The 20,085-nt window shown below is 43.1% G+C and overlaps 1 protein-coding gene across 5 annotated transcripts in view; it reads right to left on the reverse strand.

Moving 5' to 3' along the window:
- The window catches only part of pkn1a (protein kinase N1a), a 50,451-nt gene that overhangs the window by 23,164 nt on the left and 7,202 nt on the right, over positions 1–20,085 (reverse strand). Inside the window, exon 2 of one of the 5 annotated variants that reach the window (XM_042432834.1) lies at positions 18,466–18,529. The exons of the other annotated variants lie outside the window; for them this stretch is intronic. Coding sequence (XP_042288768.1) covers positions 18,466–18,529 — 64 coding nt within the window. The remainder of the gene's footprint in view (positions 1–18,465; positions 18,530–20,085) is intronic. 5 annotated transcript variants of the gene reach the window in all.

Below are 20,085 nucleotides of genomic sequence, written 5' to 3' on the forward strand. Positions count from 1 at the left end.
CAATGTCTTCTGCTAGCCGTGCACTTCTACTTGGATACAAACGGACACTGATCAGCATGAAGCAACAAACGCCGGTTTGTCCGGTCACACTCATGAACAAGGCAGAGCAAGAAACGCTTAGCGAGGGTCAGAGAGAGAGAGAGAGAGAGAGAGAGAGAGAGAGAGAGAGAGAGAGAGACGAGTCAAACGAAGAGAGAGCAACATGGGGACAGGAAGAGAGGGAGGAGAGAGAGAGAGAGAGAGACGGATGAGGCATAGCTGAGGGGGTCACAGGGTTGAAGCCGACAGAACAGACAAATAAGCAGAAAGAAAGAAGGAGATGGAAAGAGGGCAGAGAACAGCAATGAATCAGCGACTACAATGAGCAACAACTGTGCCAGATGAGTGATTTTTCAAAATAGCTCGAGAACAGGAGAATAACCTTCACTTTTTAAATATAAATGAAACAGCACTTTCAGTTTTTACAGTCTCTTCATTTCTACATACAAGTGAAAGGTGTAAAAATATCGCATTAACACACATAAAAGAATTGGAGGAATGTTGTTCATCTTCTAAAAATCCACCTTTTTGCACGATGCGTCGCCAGAAAAGGGAGGAGGCTCCAATAAAAAGGGTGGAGGGAAGAAAAGAAGAGCAGACAAGGAAAGACCGGGACAGGGTGACCTGACCCTCTGCAGACACACACCCATTTTCACAAGGACATTGTGAGAATGAGGGCAGGGACGGGCAGTGTTTGACCTTTAACCCCCTCTGGCCATGTTGACCACCTACAGATCTTCCTACATCACCTCCCTCCCCCCCCTCTGACTCAGTCCTTCTCTCTTCTCTGCTCTCCACAGTTGTCCCCCCCCCCCCCCCCGCGTGTATAAAGAGACAGGACCATACAGAGGTTATCTGCCTCTAAACCTCGTCTTTCTCTTTCTACCTTCAGTCTCAGCGACCCCACCCTCAAAAGGAAATTCATGAAAAACAAGTAGCGCTTTTGGCAGAAAAACACTGAATCTAGGAATGTCCCCTGCTTGGGTCATTTTTAACGGGGTGGTATACACATGAACTTGGCTCAACCTGACGGCCATTGTTTTCACCAATTGGCCGTTTCACTCTTTCAGTCCTGTCAAGCTTGGCAGCTGCGGAGGAAACTTTACTCTCTGAGCTGCGTCCAACTTTTTAGCGACAGCACAAACATGATTGCCAAACTCATTTATCTTGCAGACAAATGATGAAGTCTTACAAAAAAAAAATAAACACATATCGGCTGCGTCCCGTCGTGACCGGACGCAGCACTCAGACAGAGGAGGTAGTCGTGAGACGGCGGTAGCGGAGATGTGTCAATCTGGGGGGAAAATGTCGTAACAGTTGCTGCTTTTCTGAAGAACCGTCTCATGTTGAAGCTGCGAAATAGGACGAATGTATGAGACGAAGAGACGATGCGTGTTGCTCTTCATTCTTTGATGCGGTATGAATGAGACGGAGGGTGGGAGACAAGAGGGAGCGAAAGAAATCAGTTTCTCCTTTACTTCAGATATCAGCTGATGGATAAAAGACTCCCTCATCTGTTCTCTCTCCACCTGTGTTGAACAGTAGGTATCAGGAAGCTGCTGTTTTGGGCGGAGTACCTGATCCTCACCTGCCTTATTGCTCACACGCTACAACACACCGAGACAACGCTGATACATAAATACATCACACGGAGCGAAAAATATCAGGTGCAAAACACATTCCAGAGAAAATATTTTTTCCAAGGATGATCTGCAGGGTCTTCTGCATCCTCTCAAGTTCTGGCTATCAAAACATTTATGATAAGGGTCCTGAACATGTGGTTATTAAAGAGTTATAGCCAGGATATGTGCAGTGTGGGAAATTTTACAGCTGAAAAATAACTCTGTCAGTGATCTCTGGTGGATTTTCTAAATTACGTCAAACCTACAGGAGAAAAAAACAAAACAAATAAACGTTAACACATGACCTTTTCCTCGAGCTTTGAAGTTCCAAGTTGAAGAATGTTCATGCTCTTGCTCAATCATAACTTGATAATAATCATAACTTTTCTTCTCTTATCTGCTGATATAAATACCTATACTGGCAGCAGAGAGTCAACATATCAGCCTGACGTACCTTTACGCAGTAGAAAATAATGCAGCCTGCACAAAACAGATCACGCCAGCATGAGAAGCAACAGGTAAGAACTAATCTTTAGTGAAATGGTTAAAGCCAGGGAGCCTGAAGAAATGTTTAGAGAGGAAGAGGAGGGGACGAATCAATCATGAAGAGACCTTAGTGGATCTCCAGGTGGGAATGTAAACACAGTCTGGCCAGACTGAAGTGTCTCCATGTCCATAAGCACTGAACCTTTCCGGGGACAGAGAGAGAGAAAGAAAAGGAAGCGAAGGGAAGGAACGAGCAGCTACTCTACACAGAGGCTGGCATTAATCTTCCTCATCAGCTGGGGGGAGGAACCTCAACACAGCAGGCCACCTGTCAATGACTATCTGTCCCAGACGTGCTTAGTGAGCCGACCGGACACCTGTCAATCAGTGTCCAATCGCTGCCCTGCTGAATCAGTGAGGACGGCCGACAGCTGTCAGTTATCCTCCAGCTAACGCGCTCGCGCTGTGGCAGCAGCAGCTCCAGAAAGCTGTTTTGATTGTGCTGAGCGGAGAGAACACAGATGTAACCTTTTCACTAATAGTTTGAAATGACTCCAGGTGGGAATGTAAACACGTACTGGCCTCCAGTGGAATATTTGGCTTTATGACACGGCTACATTTTTTTTTAAAAAGATCTATTTCTCAGAAGAACTCCCTGCTTCTCATATCACTGGTTCTTAACATGCAGCTCTACTAGCAGATGAACACCAGAACAGCACAAACAGGGGAGAGAAGCGTGGAGAAAGGCTGATTTTAAGCTGAAGTCATACACATCTGCGATTATTTAAGATGAACTGTTAAAAGGGCCCTGCACACCCACACAGTTCTGAGAAAAGCTCTTATCAGTCAGAATCATTCAAATGACCCTGATGGGTTTACCAAGAGAGCATTTATACGACTGAAACCGTGGACACCAAGTGGAAACAACGTTATTTTCATTATCAATTTATCTGTTGTTATCTGTATGTTGATCAGTGTTTCCTAAAGTCTTCAAATGTCTTGTTTAGTCCTGTCTGACAGTTCACAACACAAAGATGTTCACTTTACTGTCATAGAAGACTAAAGAAACCAGAGAATATTCACATTTGAGAAGCTGGAATCAGAGACTTTAGACATTTTTTTTTAAGTAAATGACTGATGATTATCAAAATAACTAGCGATTAATTTTCTGTCAATCGCCTAATCCATTAATCGACTAATCAGCTGCAGCTCTATCTGCAGGCAGATAATCCTCATCATGTAGATGAGCTATTGCATCATGTTCGCTTACACATGAGTATCTACGCAGACGATGATAAAAACAGGCCATATCAATGCCTTCACTCACGCAAGTAACATGACGTTCATTCAGCAGACGCTTTTGCCCAGAGTGCTTTCAACCTCCACATGAAGAAGAGTTCATATTCTAAAAGCTGAAGTGTAACCGCACCGACAGACCAAAAAGCCTGAAAACCCACAATGACTCACAGCTCGCCTGTGCTCGTCTTCAAAGCGGGTATGACACAGGTCTCGCTTCTATTGTTGGGTCAATTTTAAGCAACATTTCCGAGAGTTAAGTTATCTATAATCATTACAGTATTTTTCGCCGGTGTTAATACTGTTATGCTGACTTTGGAACAAGAACAACAACAACAACAAAAAAAAAACACGCTGACGCAAAACATCACATTTAAAAACATGTAATAAAAAAGGAGAGTATTTATAGATAAGGAAGTGAAACTACCACGTCTTTTCAGCGTCTGCACTTTGCAGACTAACAGCGTGCTGATTCAGGGTGTGATAATCAGGAGGCTTCTAGCGTTTTGTGGTTGAATGTTGATGTTGAATGCTAATCAAGATGAAATAGATAAAGCACAAGTTAGAGGATGATTCACTGGTTTCTGTGAGAAGTCTGTATCTACTCTGTGTGTGTGTGTGTGTTGGTGTTATTACATTATCTGAGTGTCTATGTGAGTGAAAGAAACACAAGTAGAGTTGTAATTGCTCTGACAGGTCTGGGGTATCTGCCTAGATGAGCTGCATGGAAAGACAGCCCTGCGGAGCCACATGAACGACACTGATATCACTGGATCTTATTCCGGTTGCTTCGACTCTAAAGTTAAGAGATGGAAACGAGTCCGCGTGGCTGATTCGCTGTGAAGCGCTGATCACATGTCAGTTTGGATTTGTGGCTCCTTATAAAAAAGTATGAAAATAGAAGGAGACGTGAGCTGTTCCTGGATCTGTTCACTGCAGAGGGATTAGATACAGACTTCCACCTGAAGTCAAAACAGTGTCTGCTTCAGGCTGTTAATGTGCACAAGAAAGGAAATGTGTCCAAGAGACTCTGTGTGGGTGTGTGTGTGTGTGTGTGTGTGTGTGTGAGAGTGAGTCATATATAGAAAACATCTGGAGGCATTCCTGAGACGCCTGAGTGGTGACAACAGCCAACCTGGCTGGGGGAAAGAAGGGAGGGATGAAGGGAAAGGTAAACGAAGAGCAGGGAGAGATGTAGAGAGGCAGTAAAACGATAAAGTCACTGAAGTACAACTTGTTTCACAGCATGTCTCCACATAATGTACCTCCACTGATATGTATTATGTTAAAATACCACATGGATGAGGCTCGTCAGGTTTAAACTTCATATCTTCAGAGATTTATTTCATGTGTTTTAGGCCTGATTCCAGAGAATCGCTGCCCACATCTCAGACCTGCTTTACATCCAGTCGGTCTTGCTGCTGTGCTTATTGATCGCTGTTTCCTCTGGTTACAGATATGGGATCAATCAGACTTTAGCAGGTGGGATTAATAATGAGGATTTTCCTACATATAGCTGAGAAGTTACCCGGTTACATTAATGAAAAAAAGCAACAGAGAAATTGCGATGAGTACGGATCCACGTGGATGACGCCGCTGTTGTTGTCAACGACTCTTAGATCGACATGTTTCGTTGATCAGTATGAAAAACTAACATGTAACCAGCATGAAGTGAGTTTGAACTGGACTTTGGGCCTTCATGACTTGTACTCACAGTTCAATATCGGTATGGAACTACGAGATTCATTGTGATATATTACAGTGACAATTGACGAGAGGGGCCTTGGCTGAGATGATCGGTAATCATGATATCACGCTAATGGCACTCGCTAATAGCACTGGCTAGACGGCCACATAAACCCTGCTGCATTCGATCAAAAACAGGATAATTAGTCCTGTAGTCAGAGACGCAGGCTTTAGTTTTGCTGTAGTTCATAACCATACTGGGAATAATGATTGCTAGAAACTGGATAAGTTGTGCTGGGAGGACGACGCCCCCCCCCCCCTCGTTTCATGTCAGAAAGTAATACAGCTGCTTTCTTGTTAAATCCAACAGACTGTAAAATGCAACGTAGAGGACGACTGGATCCAATCTGCCTTTCAGCAAAGGTCGGGTTTGTTTTCTATATAAACTAAACACTGCACAGAAATGTGCTGAATTATTATTCATGTATATCAACTAAAACACAGATTCTCACAAAGCTAGCCAGTTAGTTTTTAAACTCACAATATTAGTCATTATCACGTTAATTAGCAATTATACACACATTCACATAAACACCAATGGTGCAACTATCAGGAGCGATTCGGGGTTCAGTATCTTGCCCAAGGACACCTCGACATGTGGACTGGAGTAGGAACCGCTGACCTTCTGGTTAGCGGACGACCCGCTCTACTGCTCTTCTACGTTCACCAGGTGGTCGCTGACTGTGTCTGTTTGCCGTTTGGTGCTGAGCAGGTAGTGTACAGTGAGTTTTTTCCTCTGAAAAAGCTGCCTGCTGGGCCTAAAACGATGCTATGAGAGCTGTGAGAGTCAACCAAAACAGTAAAGTTGCAGCCAGACGGGTAAACAATCAGCTGATACTCACTAGAAAGCTCCGTAAAGCCGAGAGGAGCTGCAGGGTCAGGTGACAATTCTCACAAAAACTTCATAAAAGGTAAGATTTATTGCAGGGCTTTTATTAGTTTTAAGTAGGTGGAACTAATAAAGTGGCATAGGCCTAGTTGTTAGCATTGAAAATGTAACAAGATAAGACAAGACGATCATACTACAAATACTGAAACACGAGCAGACACTAAACTGAGTTCCTTTACTCTCCACGCTCCTCCCACTAACTACACTCAAACAGCCTCTTCAGGGGGAAAACGTTAAGCCACCTCAGTTCCCTCGCCGACACGCCTCCTTTTCATCCCTTTCTCTGCAAAGCAGAGGGAGGGATGAGACCGCAGGGAAGAGGAGAAAAGAGACAGACACCACCCTTCCCCACGAGATAGACAAAAGGCCGAGAAAGCCTCTGAGCAGAGAGAGAATATGAGAGACAGACGGAAGGAGATGGACAGCCAGAGAGAAAGAGATCGGAGGGGAAGGGGAGGGAGGGCAGAGACAGAAGGAGAGAAAGAGAGATGGTCAGCCAAAAAAGCAATGAAGAAGCAGGTGGAGGAGGGAGGGAGGGAGGGAGGGTGGAGGGAGGGTGGTGGACCCACGGTGCCATAGGCGATTGATGGATAAAAGAGCATGTGAGAGCATGCTGGGAGGCCGGATTCACTGCCAAACACACAGACAGCAGACACATGAGGGGAAGGAGGAGGATGAGAGAGCTTGTGTTCAAGAGTTCATTGAGAACACATTTGGTTGTGTCTTACTGCTGTGAACTATTCACAATAAAGTACTACGCATTAAATCAACTTCCTAAACATTTATTATCCGTTTCCAGTGCTGTTGTTTCCACCATGTTTTTGACCATTTTAAAAAGAGCTGAGTCATGTTTCCTAACATGTATCCTGCAATTCATTATCACAATCAAAATATTGTCCTTTAAAAAAATATTTCTGGCTTGTGCCTCCAGACATCCTGCAGCTCTGAAGGCGAAAGCGAGTCACACTCGGAGTGAGTGTGACAGCCAGAGAGGGAGAGGAGGGGGAGGAGGGGGAGGAGGAGGAGGAAGAAGGAGGAAGAGAGGGAGGCCGGGGGTTCACAGCTTTGTTTAAGAGCAGTATGCAAGAGACACATAAGAGTTGGACGTGTCAGTGTCGCCCTGGCACAGAGGTTCCAGTATTTATGATACACATGATACCTTGCTCACACTGACATTTGTAAAATAGAAATAACAATAAAACAAAGTGAAGCACAGCAGAACAGAAGAGGCATGAAGTTATTAAAGGGATTAAATCACATAAAATAATAATGCAAAATGAAAGCTACATTTGTGGTATGCATCTGATTTAGCATTACACTCCTGACGTGATATTTATACTTTTTTGTTTTTAAAAAGGACCTTTCTTCCTCGTCAAAACCTGGCGCCTACATTACCCACAATGCAACTCCAGCTGCAACTATTCTGTGGGAGATTCAGGTGTAATATACTAGCGGTGGCTAACGTAGCTTTGAGCTGCGAGTGCACAGAGGTCTGATAACCTCAGAACTGCTTTATAATTTTACACTCACAGATTTTTTTTTCCATTTTCAAACGCCGCCTCCAGACGCATCACTTGAGGCAATTTAATCTGACTTTGCACATGTGGCCACTAAAGACTTTTAGAGCTGCAATGATTTGTTGATTGATTGATTAGAAGATTAATTGGCAACTATTTTGATAATCCATTCATCTTTTGTGTCGTCTTTAAAGAAAAAAAACTGTTAGTTGCAGCCCCAAAGTCTTTTTTTTTTTTAAATGGCACAGAGGGAAGTACATGGCAGAGTGTGAGTTTGAGTGTGAGTGTGAGTGTGAGTGTGAGTGTGAGTGTATGTAAGAAGTTAGTGCTGATGGTGAAGCAGTGGGTTTAGCTGAAGAGATTAGCACGCTAAGCTGTCTGATAGCCAGACACACACAGTTTAAAACCACCTCCTAACAAATACTGAGCGAGCGAGTGAGCACGAAGCAAGAACGTGTGACGAACTGTCCTGATATGCATCAGCAGATGGGGGGGGGGGGGGGGGGGGTTTGTGTCCCCACCTACAGTTTCTTGTTTTGTGTCACATGCTTCCTGTGCAGTTTTTCTACAGCGTGTTATAACGTCAACCATGTTTTGGATGATGTAAGCGGAGCCAGTCAATAAGACTCAGATTTGTATTGTCAATATTTAGTCAAGATGACCAAAGTTTAAAGGGTCAGTTCACCCGATAAATAGACAAACAAATACAAATTCCTCACCTGTAGCACTGCTGGTGTTTAGTCATGCAATCAGCTGTATTTGCTCAGGTTTACGGTGTTATTAGGTGCATTTCCTGCATTCATTAGACAGCATCCATCAGATTACCTTGCCAGGCAGCTGGATTCGTTGTTTACGTCTGAACAGCCGGTGGTTCGGACCGATCCGCGTCCTACGAGGATTCTCTTGTGATCTGGTGAATCCAGCTGCCCGCGAGGTAAGACGTGATAAACTGACGGTTCTTCCAATCGCACGCCGAGTATTTTTTTTTTGAAAACTTCCTGCCCTTTTCCCAAACTGTTTCCAAGAACGACTTCTCAGATGGTTCTGTGTAACAAACCATCTGGTGCGTTGGTGATCCATCAGAGCGATGACATGAAATACTGGGAAAGGAGAGCGAGGGGAATGAATTGCAACAAAGATCTTCAGCCAAACTCCAACTGAGGATGTTGTAATTACAGTTTCAATGTCTTAAAAACCCCCAGACTAGCAGAACGTCTCGGTTTCACTGACCTCACTGTTTCATGATGTTAAACAATAACATATCACGTAACGCAATGTGTTTTAATTCAACAGTATTTCTGTATGATTACTGTTTCTTTACTGCCTAACTTCACATAATTAAACCCATAAAAATCCTTCTTCAAAAATCCAAATCTTGTGGTTAATTTATAATTTGCAGACACGGTTAGAAAAACAAGGATTGTTCGGTTGTGAGAGTTTTAGTTCTCCAGTAAACCGGTTGTCTGTGTGTCAGTCAGTTCAGCAGAGCCATGACTAACAGCTGACAGAGCAAGTCGGCCTGCGATGTGTGTGTGTGTGTGTTTGCCACTGAGTGTGTAGAACTGAGTGTGCGATAGAGAGATAGAGACTGGCTACGGGAACATCACATTTGTGTTTTGAGTGCACCCAGGGGAGATAGATAGAGGATACACGGCTGTACACGCTGAATCTAACAGAGAAAGACGGAGCATGGGAGTGAATATTAATGTACCACCCTTGGGGATTCATGGCCTTGTGTGTTTGTGTGTGTGTGTGTGTGTGTGTGTGTGTGTGTGTGTGTGTGTGTGTGTGTGTGTGTGTGTTTGAATAGCAACATTAACGGTTATGACAGTTGGGTTCAGGCGTGGCAGCGACAGCAGAGACCAGTGCAGCAGGTCTGTGACTGTGTGCAGGTTTACAGGACGTGCACAAACAGGTTCAGCTCACAAACAGTGAGTATGAGGTCACAGTTGGAGGGACATTACCGGTCTGGGATTAGAACTGTACAGCTACTACTGACAAATAATTATCTTTATTATCGATTAATCTGTCTAATCTTGTTTTGTGTATAAAATGTCAGAAAATAGAGAAAAAGCAGATCCTTTTCCACGGAGCCCGCCGAGCTGCACCGCCATGTTTCTACAGTAGCCCAGAATGAACAAACCAAACGCCGGCTCTACAGAGGGCCTTTCACATTTTTGTCAAGTGTCGCAGCCGCCGTAGTTTCTTCTACGTGCCTGAGAGGGAGGGGTGAAGGTGAGGGGCTGCAATCTGCAACCTCACCACTAGATGCCACTAAATCCTGCACAGTTGTCTGAAAAGAAGCTGCAACCGCTGAATATTTGGCATTTTTTCTTAACAAATTACCAAAATAATTATTCAATTATAAAATAGTTGCAGATTGATTAATTGACTAATCGTTGCAGCTCAACTTTTCATCATGTATAAACGTTAGCTGTCTACACAGTGCTGTTGAATTCAAAGGAAACATATAAAGACATGTTTTAATGGATACTAGTTAGTAACTGAACAGCCTGGTAATGTCTTTAGTCATCTAGTAACTACACTCAGCATCTGTCCTTGAGGTTGTGCAAGCACACTTTTTGGGTACAATAAACAAGCAGCTGTTTTAATATTAAGATTAACCTGTTACATCATTTTAGTTTAATCCCGGAAATCTGTCAAATTTTCCATGTTTTAATTCTGTTGAAAGCATTGCAGCTTTGCACCGGCCTGCGTGCAGCGATAACACAATAACTTAAAAAGGGGTTTAGATTAGTTTTGGAAGCCGAGTGTTGAGCAGCCGAGTGTTCGGTCCAAGTAGATGAGAGCAGCACGTTACTTGAGACAGAAACAGGCAAACAGATCAAAATGATTTCTGTGATCTGATGAAGTGAGATAGATTCTAATTGAATTGAAATTACAGGAGGGTTTATGTTTGGGTGACTTAAAAATCAGGTTATATAAAGTATTTGGGGATAATGGAAAGATCTGAGGCTGGTTTACGCTTTAATCAAGTGGGAGGAGGGGAAAAAAAGCATTTCAGTCCATTCTCTAATTACACAGCCAAATATAATTTACAGCCTACGCTCAGTTAATTGTCCTCAGAGAGCTCACTCTCATTAAAAGCTTCAAAAAAAAATAATAAAATAAGTGGTTATATGTAAAATGTGTTGGGAGGAGAACGATCCGTCTCCGTCCCTCTTCACACGAATATCAAACAATCCTAAAGAGGGAGGCTTCCCTGAATGAGATCTCTCTGTAAACAGCCAGGTGCGTGTGTCTGTGTATGTGTGTATCATTAGGTAGAGAAACTATGACCTCATCCTGTTGCCAGCTGTTTCTATGACAGCCCAGCCTCCAGGTAACACACCAGGAAACACCTGTCCCCGCCTTCCCCTCAGCTATCTGTTTGTCCGACACTCCCTCCGCGTTTAAGCTCGCTGACATTCGAATGAGCAGCAGCTGAATGAAGGCAAAGCAGACTGTCAGACCGACTGAGTATTAAACAGCTGAAGTGACCCGTGCAGCAGAGGCTCTGGCTGCAAAAAGAAGACAACCCACGCTCTCTACATAAACTGAAGGCGGTGGGAAGTTCATGACAAAAGGCTAAATGGAAACAGAAGAAAAAAAAAAAAAAAAAAAAGTCCTGACACACAAGTTTGTGTGTTTTTGCTACAGCTTTATATTGTCCATTTATTTACACTGTGAACTGGTGGGAGTGCGCACGAGGAAACAGTAACGTAGCTCTTTGTTTCATCTGTAAACACGAACCGTTCAAAAGGAGCCTGACTAAATTTGTTTTTGCGCCGACGCCTCGACCTGGAATAGTCTGCAAACAAGGACTGAACTTTGGAAGATGTTTCCTTAAAAAAAAACTACAAAAGCAAAAAGACAGGAATAGGACAGAAACTAATGATTTGTATCTGTCAATCATTTCGTCTGCACAACGGCAGAAAAATCATGAAAAACCAGAAACCCCACATGCAAAATATTCAGTTTACAATCATATAAAACTGAGAAAAGCAGCAAAAACTCCACATTTAGGAAGCTGATAGGAGATAATGTTTGACATGTCTGCTTGATAAACGCCTTTCAGTGTAATTATGATGATACTGATGCAACAGCAGTATTAAGTAAATAAAGTATTTCTTCATTTTGAACTGATTTAATGTAGTGTGAAAGTGGTTTCACTGCGGCTCCACCCAGCTATCTAAGCATTCATCCATCCAGGCCGAGCTGGTGAGCCTCCCAGTAGGCCGAATGTTATCAGTGTAACTGGATCTCTAAACCTTTATAATGAGAGGGATTGTTTGTAGGGAGACTTTATTAACTCCTTTAGCCTATTTATAGCTTACAAGTCACACCCTTCACACGTGACGCGCAAAAACACACACGCATCGAACTCTGACAAAGACGGTCCTTACTGCCATGGAGGATCTTATCCAAATCATGCTAGCAAATATTTGCCAAGTTGATCTGACTCAAGCAAAACAAATACAAAAAAAACACCATCAATTTTTATTATTCAAATGCTTACTAAAGCAATTACACAGTGATCTATTCATCATTTGCAGATGGTGATTGTTACAGTCTCCTACATGTTTCCTAACTGTGGAAATATGCCAAACCACAAACAGTCTTCAGCTCATACCACGTTTCTGCATGACACCAGCGGGGAAAGATGCAGACAGTAATAACTTAGTAAAAGAATCATGTTTAGCCTGCAAGTGTCAGTCTGTTTGGCTGTAGGCTGATTAACAACAACTACACCACTTAAAAAAAAGTCTTTTCTTTCTAATTGTCCCCGGCGGAGTAGAGCTCCAGAGGTCCGACCGTACCCGAACAGGGAAAACAAGAGGGAGGGCCGTAGAAGGAGAGGGAAGAGAGGAAGAGGAGGGCAGCAGCTGGTGCGTAGCTTGGACAGAAGGGAGGAGAGATAGCGGGAGAAGAGGGAGGAGGAGGGGGGGGTCATGATAACAGAAGGGCAACATGGTGGATCGCTTTACACGCACGACTGTTGCTGGTCCACCAGAACCATCCGTCAGGGAAGCCAGAAATTGTTTCCTTAGAAATGTGAATGTGATTTACCGCGTCTGGCAAGTGTTGGTGTTTAAGTAAAACTTCCTCCAACGTATCACTGTGAGATCTGAGGCACTACAAAGTTGGCACACAACGGCCACGCATGAGGAGCTTATCTTAAATCAGCAGGTTTTATTACTACAGGGCCTGATAGGAGCAGTCGCCCGGTTGCTCCTGGTAACTAGGTTTGGATCCTCGTCACTTCCTTTAGTGGTTTCCCCTGCTGGCAACCAGTTTTTTCTTTTAGAAACATCCTCGGTGTGCCTTTTTCTTCAGTGGAATAACGGTGCGTTTGTCTCACTGATTTACAGAACTCTGCTGGAAATAGCGACGCATCACGTAATATAACCGACAGATAGTCAAACCAGACTGGAAGAGAAGAGCAGACGTGAGGAAATGAGCAGGGATGATGAGGAGCTGGAAACAACTCTGACATACCAAAAGAAGCAAGTGTGCAGCGGACGGCGCGCCGCTTAAAAGAAAACGAACAAATTTACAAAATGTTTTCCATGTTCTGAAAAACAAGGAACCTTCTCCAAGGTTTCCTCTGTCACTGCGTTGCCAGAACCGGCTTTATTCCGACTCTGCAGACAAACCGCAGACCTGACCACATTTATACACCCTTATTGCCTACTAAACATGTTTTATTACTTTGAGAATGCAAAAAACTCAATTTAGCATGCTAACATTAGTTTCACAATTCAGTTTCAGCTATTATGTCCAATTAGTAAAAGCTGAGATGCTTCTGTCATTTGTTTTATATGTAAAATGTGGGGTATAACTTCACATGATGGCTTCTATTATAGATATAAATGTTCATTATTTTGTTGATCAGCTCTAAAGCTGATTGGCTCATCAGGTCGACCCACAGATCCAGTGTGTTTACTTCAGTACAGATGATGTACTATGCAACATGATGGTGACATACATACAGTAGCTGATTTCTGCAAGTTTCAGCAATTTTTGTGGTCACAGTAGGAGATGACACAGCACGCTTCCCCCACAAACCTTCTCCTTTTACACTTCAGCATTTTTGCTGCTTGTTTGTGCCAGTTTGTTGTCACTTTGTCATTTTTTAAACTCGTCACCAAACAATTAAAAAAAAGTTGAGGCCACAGAATGTCTAAAACTAACAGAGCAGAGCCCACCATCAACAGTCTGTAATCTATTTATATAAAAATCACTCCAGACTGTAGAAAATCATTTAACACACAAATGTTTCCATCAAAAGACCGAATGTTTATGACAGATCATGCCGAGTCTACACGGTCCGCCAGCAGCTTCCTGTGGTAAACCTCGTTTCACCTGGAAACGAGGGGCGGGATGTTATTTAGACATTTCTTTTGGAAATGATCCTACTGCTCTGGGGGAAATGTTTTATTAAAATCCTCTGAATTTATGGTGACATGGCAAGCAAGCTACCAAATAAACTTTTTTTTTTTATCCTGTGGTTAAACCAGCTGACTGAATCCCAAGGCTCTTAATCATATTTTATAATAGAAAATAAGCCTTACATCATGGTTTATTACCCTATTACATCAGACAAAGTCCAGAGCTTAACAACTACATGCAGAATAAACTGATGTATTTCTAAGATACAAAATAAAAAAAAGTTGTCATCTGATACATTTCCAGAGTTTTATAAACCTCCGTGTGGCGTTCTGGTTTCCGAGAAGCCTTCGAATTCACAAAAATGTTACTAAAACTGGACTTCCTGGATTGTGTTTCTTGGCTCACAGGTACCTAAAGCAATATGCCCCCCCCCACCGAAGCAGCCCCCCTGCGTTGGGGACTGTTTTCCGTCTGCCAGCTTACACACATCAGCACTTGTGCTTTCTGGTTGCAGTCTGAGCTCCGGGGAAGCATGCGTAGTTTATCCCATTAAGTCGGCCGATACCGCTTTTGTTCATCAACTGTTTACCAGCCAACCCCCCGCAGTGGGGGGAAATCACCATGCTTGAATCACCATAATCTGCACAAAAAAGGGATGAGAATGCCGTACACTTAAGGGTTGGCAGTATGGGAGGCGGCCAAATTTAAAAGAATTTAAAAGACAATCAGGGTTCCTGTAGTCTTCTGGCATTTCTGTCTTTTTGAAAGACACATACATACGGTTCATCAAAACCCTATTAAGGCAGTAACAGTGAAACACAGATGGAAACACATATACTTAAAAGGCCTTGAAAATGTATTTTCTCAATCAGCTAATGAGCGACGGGGTTAGAACAGTTTGGGTTGTTTCACATGAGAGATTTCTGTATTTGTTGTTTCTGTCTGTGCTCTTATCAGTGGTTGAAGAGGATACTAATTAGGATTCACCAACATTTTAATCTAATGACACTTGAGGAGTTTCTTTTTTCACTATCAATCAGATCTGATGAAGCCACGCCCGCCCAGTCCTGGTGAAACACATCAATTAATTTATAAAGTGTTAAACTCTTCATACAGAACAACAAAATATTCTATTGATTGTTTCTTATTTAGTCGTGAATTAGTGTTACAGAGAAAGTTTTCAGGGGCTTTAACACTAAATCCCTATCAAAACATGCTGTTTCCTGATTTCCCCCTGTAAACATGTCACCATAGCTCTAATATTACATCAGCTCTTATGTCCTCAAATATCTTGTCCTATTAGGGGAAGAGTACATTCCCCCAAAGTAAAAACCCCTCCCAGAGATTACGGCATAATGCTCTCTGTGTGTGTAGTGTGATTTATTTCTACTGTACCCAAGATCATCTTTGACCTTTTGATTCAAGAAGTAAAAGCTTCTGACGGCTCCGTATGTGGGTTTTTACGAGCACAGCATTATGAGACAAGACTGAACAGTTGTTGTTTATTTGCAGGTCAGACTAAAAAGGTTCACCAGAGGAGAGATGAGTTATATCAGCTAGACTTTCAACTGCAAGGCTGCCACCAAAAGCAACTATCACTTTAAGAAATTAAAACTATAACTACACTTTCATTTGCTCATTTGAAGCTGTCAGTTTATGCAACAGTCTTCTAGCAGCTCCGGAGAGAGTTAACCTAACCGAGCGGCTGTTTAAAACAGCACGGCAGCGCTGAGCGATGAGGCTGGGATCGATGTATGTGGCCCAGGGGCCCTAGGCACTGCCATAATGAGGAAGGGTCAAGGGTCAAGGGATGTCAGAGTGCAAGGCTGCTGGTGTTGACAAGCCGGGCCGGGCCGCATGTGAGAGCGAAAGTGGGGAATTACTGCTGTTATATAATGAAGGCTAAAACATGGGAGGGGAAAAAGGGAGTGGTACCAAATTTGTACCGATGCAGACACGAGGATACAACTTCAGCATCTGCAATCTATTCAGCCTCTCAGGATGAAAAACAGACCAGAGCAGTAAAACGTCTGTTAGGTTTATGTTTTGGTTGAGCGACCCACCCTGACCTACTTGCTCCCGTACATCGTTCCTGACCGCTCCTGCTTTTTTCCAGCCCTGCCAGCGCTCACACAGAAAGCTGGTGGTGCTCGCTGGCCAAGGGTGATCGGTGATGTCATGACAGGGTGTGAGCTCAGTGGTGTTAGCCTCTGTGTGTGTGTGTCTAGGGAAAAGGAGGGGTCCATCTGAAGCTGGAATGCAGGGGTACATCGCTATGAGGTCATGAGAATTATGGGATGTTTGCACAGTGAGAAGGAGAGATGTGAAAGAAAGATAAAAAAAAAAAGGGTGAAATCCATGGAGAGAAACATCAGCTTTGAACAGCTGCCGGGGCTCATACCGACTACGGAGCGTGTACACGCTTTAAATACACGAGAGATTTCAGTTTACGCGTAGAAATGTAAAAGCTGAAACACCCTCACCGTATTACCCGTGATATATCAGGCTTTACTATCCAACGTTGGGGTTGGCAGACGGGTTGGATAGTTAGTTGGTTAGTTAGTTGGTTGGTTGGTTGGTTGGGGAGGGTGTGGTCCCAGCCAGGATGAGGAAAATGAACTTACAGTGAACTGAATGTGATCTGGGCTGCTGGTGTCAGACAATACAACCTATTGTACTGCAGCGGCTGTGGAGCCTCATCATCAGCATAATGCCCTTTAGACCTCCCCTTCACTCTACCCTCCGCCCTCAGGCCCTACATCTGAACGCTTTCTATCAATGATCCAACTGCAGCGTCGCCTTTCAAAAACGGCCAAAACGTGTGTCGGTTGGGGCTGACCACCACAAGGTTGAAAATTAAAAGAAATAAATAAATAATAAAGGGTCGTGGAGTTAGAACAGTGACGCTCTTCAGCTTTGCTCGCGGCTACATTAGCTGCTACAAGTGGGACACACCTGAATCTTCTGCCGAACCGTCAGCGGTCGAGTTGCACTGTGGGTAATGTAGGCGCCAGATTTTGAATAAGAATACTTGGAATAAAACAGCAGTCAGACATTGTTGTGGGAGTGAAATGTCAAAGTACTCCTTTAAAGTTAAACCCATTAGAGAAACTTCACACTTGAGTTTCAACCGTATACTTTTGGTGTTTTTATGTCTCTACTCGGACCAACAGTCCACAACCCAAAGACATTCAGGTTACTGTCATAGAAGACTCAAGAAACCAGAAAATATTCATGTTTGAGAAGCTGAGAATAGATGGTGATTAATGTAACAGTTGGCAAATAATTCACTAATCATGGCAGCTCTAGTTTCTGCTGCTGTTTTAGATAAATGTATTACCTACAACTGTTCTCACGGTTGGGATTATAACTCAACCTGAAACAAACATATGCATGATATGAGCTCTGACTCGCTCTTGGCGAGTACATCTGAGCCCTGTGGTGAAAAAAAATGGCCGCTGACCGAGACACAGACGAGCTAATGTTGACACCATATGGAGACACTGAATAGAGCCCATCAGAGGACAGAAGTCTAACTGTGTCCAACAGAGACATTTCCTACAGCACTGGCTGTTGTTGAGAGCGTGAAGCTCTGTGGTCATCATCGCAAGATATTTCAAATATTTCGGACGGCTTTTGAAGAATTTTGAAAGAAACCGTCGCGCTATCTGGTAGATGGAAGTATGTGTTGACGACAAATTAGTTTTAATTGCTAACTTAGCTAGTAGCCACGGGGAGAGTACTGCTGATTCTTATTCTCTCTGCGATTCCTGTGTGGGTAATGGTTTTATAATTGCTATAATTTCCTTTAGGGTCAGACGTAATAAAGCACTCAGTCAGTAGAGCTAATATGAGGTTATGATCATGTGTTACAAGTCTAAATATAGCCATATTCATGTGAGAGATCGTACCACATGATAGGGGATACACTGTTAAAACCACGTTGTTTTATTAAACTGAGATGTCTGACAGAAAGACAATATTGGCTCTCTGTCTCTATCTCTCTCCCTCTCTCTCTCCCTCTCTCTCTCTCTGTCTCCCCAACTGTGCCTTGATGCATTATTGTGGATTCTGTCTGCCTGCATGGCCACCGGGCAGCGCTGAGAAAAGCCTAGTTTGTGTGCATAACTGTCTCCTTACGTCATGGTAAGGCTTATGGGAAGCACTCCTATGCATTCCCTGGAGTGTCTGACTCTGTATGTGTGTGTGTGTGTGTGTGTGTGTGTGTTTGAGTTGTTATATCTGTGTGATTGTAGGTGTGTGTGTGTGTGTTTGGGAACATGAACATTTGTGCTCATGTATATTTTGTGTAACCACTGGAATGCGTCTTGGTCGTCTGGGCTTTTCCAGTCAACGTTGCACCGTGCAAATCATCGCAACAGCAACAATCGCCATAGATCCTGTCGCTTACTGTACAGAAATGTGACATACAACCCCCCACCCATCCCCTCTGTTCCATTCTTGTCTCCCCTCTAACCTTTATGAGGAAGTGTGACGCAGTTGTGTTCAGACTTCTGTTGGGGCTGTTTAATATTGCCTTCCTGTGGGGGCAAAACAAATGGAACACCATGGGAAGGGTGTATAGCTTCACTGCCTGTCTCACATGTAGAATAATGGAGGCTTAAAGAAAGACAAAAATCATATCTCAGTAATAGATGCACTGAGGAAGTTTCATTTCTACAGGCTCAGTTAGCCAACAACTCTCCCCACACCTACATCACTTAATATTTGAGCTGCAAAGATTAGCTGATTAATTAATTAGTTGCCAACTATTTGCAAACTATTTGGAGCCATAAAGATGTCTTGTTACTAGGAAGCAGGACATAAAATATTCAGGTGAGTCTCCACATAGCTACGTGGAGAGTCACCGCTAACTCCACCTGCTGAGTCTGGGTCCAAGGCTGAAACAAAAATACCTCATCTTAACTCAAAGTATAGCAAAATTACTAGTTCTTATTTCTAGTACAAAAAGGTCCTGTGAGCGGAGAATAATGGTTTCCAGTGTTCTCAACTCAGCAGCCCTCTCTTCTTTTGGTCTTTATGACAAAGATCAAAGGAAGTCCCTCTCTGTTTTCCTTCTTTATTATCTCCGCCAGCCATGAGCCTGAAGGGGATCATGCGTTTGGTCGTGTGTGTGTGTGTGTGTGTGTGTGTCTGTCCACAGCTAATCTTGCATACTACTGGACCCATCAGCCCAATATTTTTTGTTCACATTTAGGACTGTATGTTCAAGTGGTTGTGGTGATTCACAATTATTAACGCCATTCTTTAGCCTTTTTAGGAAGAAGACATCACCAGTATAACTTTTAGGATGCAGCAAAGTGAGCTGGCTAGATGAACTTTATCAAGCTCCAGCCTCATCGAGTGCTTCAATCAAGTATACAACTTTCAATCGATGACGTTTCTCCTAAACCGGGCAGTGGAGCCGTCAAACTGATGAGGCGCTGCCAAGTTAAGCTGGATCTGTTTGGCATAGATTTTCCAACACAGGTTGTTTCCCATATGTGGATTTCTGATACAGAGCCAGTGGAACGACACTATTACATCTAAACCGTCTAGCCTGGGGACATCAAGGCACCGAAGCTAGAATTAGACCTGGTTGAAGTGGCAAACTAACCCAGCACGAAGCTTTTAAAAGCAGTCAGATAACATGCTGCACTTAAGCAGCATAGTTAAAGACAGACTGTGGCTCATTTTACTACTGACACATGTGAGGATTCATGACTTCCTGATGCAAATGAAAGAGGAAAAAAAAAAAAAAAAAAGAGAAAGGAACAGTGAGTGGAGACATTAGGAAATATGCGTACAGGGACGAGTCAAAGATAACTGGGACTGCTACTAATGATCATTTCAGTTATTGATCAGAATATAGTCATAAATGTCCATCACAACGTCCTAAAGCTCAAGATTACATCTTAAAATAGCTTGTTTGGTCCGACCAACAGACTGAAACTCAATGAAAAGCCCCAAAATGAAGAGTTATATACAACAGAAAAGCAGCGAAAGCATGAAAAATGACAAAGTTCCACCAAGATATAAAGATGTTTTTAGTCTTCTTTAGAGAGTATGAAAGGAGCTAATATGTGCTGAACAGCTG

This window comes from Thunnus maccoyii, chromosome 2 (assembly GCF_910596095.1).
Source record: "Thunnus maccoyii chromosome 2, fThuMac1.1, whole genome shotgun sequence".
Classification (NCBI taxonomy): Eukaryota; Metazoa; Chordata; class Actinopteri; order Scombriformes; family Scombridae; genus Thunnus; species Thunnus maccoyii.